Source organism: Sapajus apella, unplaced genomic scaffold (genome assembly GCF_009761245.1).
Source record: "Sapajus apella isolate SASKATOON/1434 unplaced genomic scaffold, GSC_monkey_1.0 scaffold27, whole genome shotgun sequence".
Lineage (NCBI taxonomy): Eukaryota > Metazoa > Chordata > Mammalia > Primates > Cebidae > Sapajus > Sapajus apella.
The window spans coordinates 245,675-251,343 of NW_022436967.1; the positions used below are offsets into that span (position 1 = coordinate 245,675).

At 46.6% G+C, this 5,669-nt stretch overlaps 1 protein-coding gene across 1 annotated transcript in view; it reads right to left on the reverse strand.

Annotated features, from left to right (window-relative positions):
- The window catches only part of NOCT (nocturnin), a 22,384-nt gene extending 18,300 nt beyond the window's left edge, over positions 1-4,084 (reverse strand). Inside the window, exon 1 of the mRNA XM_032292273.1 lies at positions 3,392-4,084. Within this exon, the coding sequence (XP_032148164.1) occupies positions 3,392-3,581 (190 nt within the window). The 5' untranslated portion in view covers positions 3,582-4,084. The remainder of the gene's footprint in view (positions 1-3,391) is intronic.
- Between the last annotated feature and the right edge of the window lie 1,585 nt (positions 4,085-5,669).

Sequence of the window (5,669 nt, forward strand, 5' to 3'; positions counted from 1 at the left end):
AAAAAAAAAAAAAAAAAAAAAAAAACAACGTCTAGTGTTGAGACAGCAAGCAAAGTTAAACGATTTGCAAATGTTAATGGAAGTATGTGGAATGTGAATCTGGAGCCATGGTTATTAACCCCAGAGGCACTCCCCCACTCCCCTTCACCATATTTAAACTGTTGCCTTCGAATGCTACAGAAAAATCATACATTAGTTTTCCCACAGGAAAGCAATTTATACCATGGCAGCTTGATAATTACAAGCTTTCCCATTTCTTCTCTCATAAGCAGTTTACTCGCATAGTTAAAGGACATATTAAATAAAGCTGCCTTCTCAAATGAGCTAGTGGCATTTGCCTTTAAAATTGTACCATGAAAAAAGCATATGTTCTAATGGTGGAGAACAGTTCAGCCAACTCTTCATTCTCTGAGGAGGAGGGATGTGGAGGATAGCATTTACAAACCCACGGATGACTTCCAACTGCGTTTCATCCAGTACAGTAACTGTGGCAACTGCTACCTCTGTGGGAGATGCTATCCTTGCTTGAGAAAAGGAAGCCAAACACCAAGATCATCCCCAAGGTCACCATTTAATTCTAACAATCTGGAATTGGATGACTCCAAAGGGACTGTACTTATCTTCCAAATAACCACCAATTGCCAAGAGGCATAAGTTATGTGGGAACTGATTAGCAAATGTGGACAGGTGTTGGGACTCACTACTCACTAATACAAAGCTCTGGAGGGGAGAGGAGCTTTCAGCCCCTTCAATGTCTCTCTCACATATGGGTGCCAGATGTCCAAATTTGGGGGTATAGATAAACAAACTGGAGTTTATTATTTTGTCATTTCATTTAGTTATGTGGAATCCAAGGCACATCATAAATGACTGAGACTTAATAGGTCTACAGTCGGATCCAAGAATCTGCATTTTTATTTTTATTATTTTTAAAATATTTTTTAAATCAATGAAAGCTTTTTATATTGCTCTGGCTGGCCTCGAACGCATAGCCTCGCCTCCTCAAGCACCAGGACAATTGGCCTGAGCCACCACAGTTCCAGAGTCTGCATTTTTAAAAAGCACTTAATAGGCTGGGCCCGATGACTCATGCCTATAATCCCAGAACTTTGGGAAGCCAAGGCAGGTGAATCACCTGAGCTGAAAAGTTCAAGCTGGGCCTGGGCAACATATTGAAATCCCGTCTCTACTAAAAATACAAAAATCAGCCAGGTGCAGTGGTGTGCCTGTAGTCATAGCTACTCGGGAGGCTGAGACAGGAGAATTGCTTGAGCCTGGGAGGTAGAGGTTGCAGTGGGCAGAGATGGTACCATTGCACTCCAGCCTGGGTGACAGTGTGAGAGATTTTGTTTAAAAAAAAAAAAAAAATTAGAATTAAAGAGCACTTACCCTTCTCATCTGTGTCCCATGCCTTTTCACATTTACTCCTGCTTTACCCAAACAAAATGCTTTAATCTCTTCCAATCCTAACCATGCTTCAAGATCCAGCTGAAATGCCACCCACTTCTAGAAGCCTAAAAGGGACTTCCTGCTTTCCTTTTAGTCAAGAGAATAAAAGATGTTTCATTTCATTAAACAGCCATTTCTTTGTGCAAATCTCATCTCTTACTGGGCAGTAAACGCCTTAGGGACTGACTAAAGCTCATGTTCCTTTTACCATCTATAACAAAGCACCTACGTTGTGTGAGACATTCTGTAAAGATCTGGAATGAGTGAACAAGCAATGAATGAATCAATGCATGCACGTGTTTCTTCCAACAAGCTGCTGAAGCTAAAACTGCATGAAACAGGAAAATTTAGTAACTGCCTACAAAAGTTTAGGTACCATAAAGTCCTTCAACTTCCTTATCTGTAAAACTAGGGGGTTTCAGGGGATTTCTTAAAAGAAGTTCATTAAATACTTTCTTGGATCAAAAGCCCAACATTCCAATCTGACCTGATATTTATTCCTCAGATAACACAGCAATCTCTATCTGTTTTACACAAGCTAACTGTATTCCCACATCCGGTCTATTTTTAAAATTTTATAGCAACTGTGTCTCACTCTATTGCCCAGGCTGGTCTCCAACTCCTGGGTTTAAGCAACCTCCTGCCTCAGCCTCCCAAAATGTTGGGATTTACAGGTGTGAGCATCTGTGCTCAGGCAACCACTTTTGTTAATTAAGAAAGTTACATTGACCCTATTCTTTCAATTGTTCAATTTGTCTTTCTTAAATTAATCCAAAACTTTACTAGCAAAATGTAGTTATATATACTCTGGAATGGATATACAAATGTCTTAAAAAGCAATTATCTAGCTCGAAGGCAACCAAAATACACCTTAAAAAATGTGTTTATGGCAGGGCTCGGTGGCTCAGGCCTGTAATCCCAGCACTTTGGGAGGCCGAGGAGGGCAAATCTCGAGGTTAGGAGTTCGAGACCAGCCTGGTCAACATAGTGAAACACCGTTTCTACTAAAAATACAAAAAATTAGCCACGCATGATGCGGGGCGCCTGTAGTCGCAGCTACTCGGGAGGCTGAGGCAGGAGAATCACTTGAACCCAGGAGGGGAAGGTTGCAGTGAGCTGAGACTCACCACTGCACTCCAGCCTAAGCGACAGAGAGACTCCATCTCAAAATAAATAAATAAAAATCAATAAAATTAAATTTAAAAACGTGTTATGAATTGCCACTTTGAAAGGAAAAATTTGTCAATTTTAAAAATACAATTAATCTGTGGCCATGGTAACGTGTGCCCAGGCAGAAACCGAGGAGGCAAAAAAGGAAAATTCAGGGTAGTTGCTATGATGTATAAAAACAGATCTTGGAGAAACAAAGGCCACACTTTTACAAGATCTTAGGTACACTGGACAAAATGATGTTAAGTATCAAGAGTGGAAGGCTCCAAAAAAAAAAAAACAAAACAAAACCAAGAATCCAAAGAAACGTAAAACGAATCAATGTGTTATTATCACGACTTAAAAAATGTAATATCTAGACCATGCAAGCCATGAGCAAAGAAACATCATTTAGATTTTTTTTTTCCATAAAAATTTCCGTTAAGTCGTGCAACAAAAAGTGTAACCAACATAGTAACTCGCGGCCTCGGAAGGGAGAAATTTAACGTAGGTCAAGAGCAAGAAATCCTCAAAGCACGGCCTCCAAGGGTCAAGCAGGAACCTGAATCCAGTCTCCCAGTTCTTACCAGTCTTGATACAAGCCCCAAGCAAGTCGGGGGACAGGGAAAGAGGAAAAAGGGAACAGAGAAGGTTGCTCCGGGAAAGGATCCACTTCCAGGCCAGACCCCACGACCGGCAACCCGGAGCTTCCCATTCATTCCGCGCTGTCTCCAGGTGGCGGCCAAGCTTTGGTGGCGGTGGCGTTCTCCGCCCGGAACCGCGGTGCACTCACCTGTTCGGGAACACGACCTCACGGCGCCCGAGGCCGCCGAGGCCGCCGCCAGCAGCCGGGGGGATGCGGGCCTAGGGGCAGCCGCCGGCGGGGAAGACGGGCGGCGGAGCCCGGGAGCGGGCAGGCGGCGCAGGCCGGACGCGTCCCTCTGCAGCAGGGCCGAGCAAAGCCGCCGCGGGCTCTGAAACATGCCGGGCGCCACCGCCACCACCGCGGCCCCTCGAGCGCCCGAGGAGCGGAGCCCGGCTGGGAGCCTAAGGCGGCAAGTCGAGCCGACAGTCCCGGCAGTCTGGGCGGATGCTCCCAGGCTCCTTCTCGCGCGGCGCAGGTCCTGGGGAAATCCCGAGCAGCCGAGCCCGAGAGGGAGGCGCACGAGCGCTGCGTCTGCACCGTCTGCGGAGAGATCTGGCGAGAGCTGCAGGGCGCTCCGCAAGCGCTGCGCGCTGACAAAGCGGGCGCTACCAAGCGGGAGCTGGAGGGGGATCCCCGGGACTCGGCTACCGCACGGCCACGCCGGGCTCCCTCGACCCGGGGTAATCCTGTTTTAAAAGGAAGAAGGACGTAGGCTGATCTATGGATTAGAATCCCTAGGCGGTCTAAAGAAAGAGGTATCCGTTGAAGCAGTTCTGAAGTAATAAGAGTCCCCTTCGGCTGGCCGGCATGGAAGCGCCCACCGGCTGGGAATCCCGAGACAGTTCCAGGGCTGTGGCCCAGGGGACACGTGTCTGTCCGAGTGGCAGACGGCGTCCGTGTGTGCCTGCGTAGGTCTGTGTGGATACAGCAAAAGATGTTATACTCAGGCAAAGGGGGTAGAAGGTGGCAAGGGAAATCAGAAAGCTCTGCAAGGTAGTCTGAGATCAGTGCCACAAGATGCCAAAGATTGGCGATATAGATGACAACATGCCCGGGATCTCTAGAAGCTTCGTTAGAAGGATTGGCATTTGACTTGGCCTATGACGTGAAGGTCTAGAATTTACACACGTGAAACTTTGGAGGGGGTGGTAGTGAGTTATAAATGAAAAAAGTAAATGAGGGTGTATGCGGGGAAACAACTCTTAGTCCTGGAAGCTAAGGAATAAGAGGACAGATGCGTAGATATGTTGTATTGTAGAAGGAAGCGGATTATAGTAGGCTTAATTCGGTAGATAGCTGCGAGCCGCTGACGTTTTGTAAACTGGACAAGGATATGGTCAGAGCTGTGCTTTAATTGGAAATCACGTGTCTCTGGTTCATGAAAAGGCAGAAAGGAAATCAGGTGAAGCAAGAGATATTGTAGACCTGCACCAGGTTACTGTTACTGGAAAAAAATGGATGGAAGAAACATATTAGACAGGCTGGTCAGGAAATGATGACTAATTAGGAATGGAAATGGGATAAGCGGGAGGGAAAATCCAAGACTGGATTATTCTCTGAACGACTCATGAATTAAAAATGTATTCTGGCTGGGCGTGGTGGCTCACCCCTGTAATCCCAGCACTTTGGGAGGCTGAGGCGGGAGGACCATGAGGTCAAGAGATTGAGACCATCCTGGCCAACATGGTGAAACCCCGTCTCTACTAAAAATACAAAAATTAGCTGGGCATGGTGGCATGCGCCTGTGGTCCCAGCTACTCGGGAGGCTGAGGCGAAAGAATCGCTTGAACCGGGGAGGCGGAGGTTGCAGTGAGCCTCCAGCCTGGCGACAGAGCAAGACTCCGTCTCAAAAAAAAAAGAAAAAATGTATTCTATTGATTTTCCCATGATTTTGCTGATTCCCCAGTGTGGTGGAATTGCAGGCCTTTCATCACAAGAATATTCTAAATATTTTTCAGACTTAGGTTATTTATCTAACACCTGGAGGGTATAGACAGATCAGCTGGCACAAGTTGATTACAACTTCTGGCAGACAAGCTTCTTGGAAGTCAATAAAGCCTCAGTTTCAGTATCTTTATCTATAAAACATAGACTCATACCTTAGTCATTAGGTGAAATAAAAGGTGATAATAGTGTGGCCGGGCGGGGTGGCTCATGCCTGTAATCCCAGCACTTTGGGAGGCCGAGGCGGGTGGATCACGAGGTCAGGAGATCGAGACCATCCTGGTCAACATGGTGAAACCCCGTCTCTACTAAAAACTACAAAAAATTAGCTGGGCATGGTGGCGCGTGCCTGTAATCCCAGCTACTCGGGAGGCTGAGGCAGGAGAATTGCCTGAACCCAGGACGCGGAGGTTGCGGTGAGCCGAGATCGCGCCATTGCACTCCAGCCTGGGTAACAAGAGCGAAACTCCGTCTCAAAAAA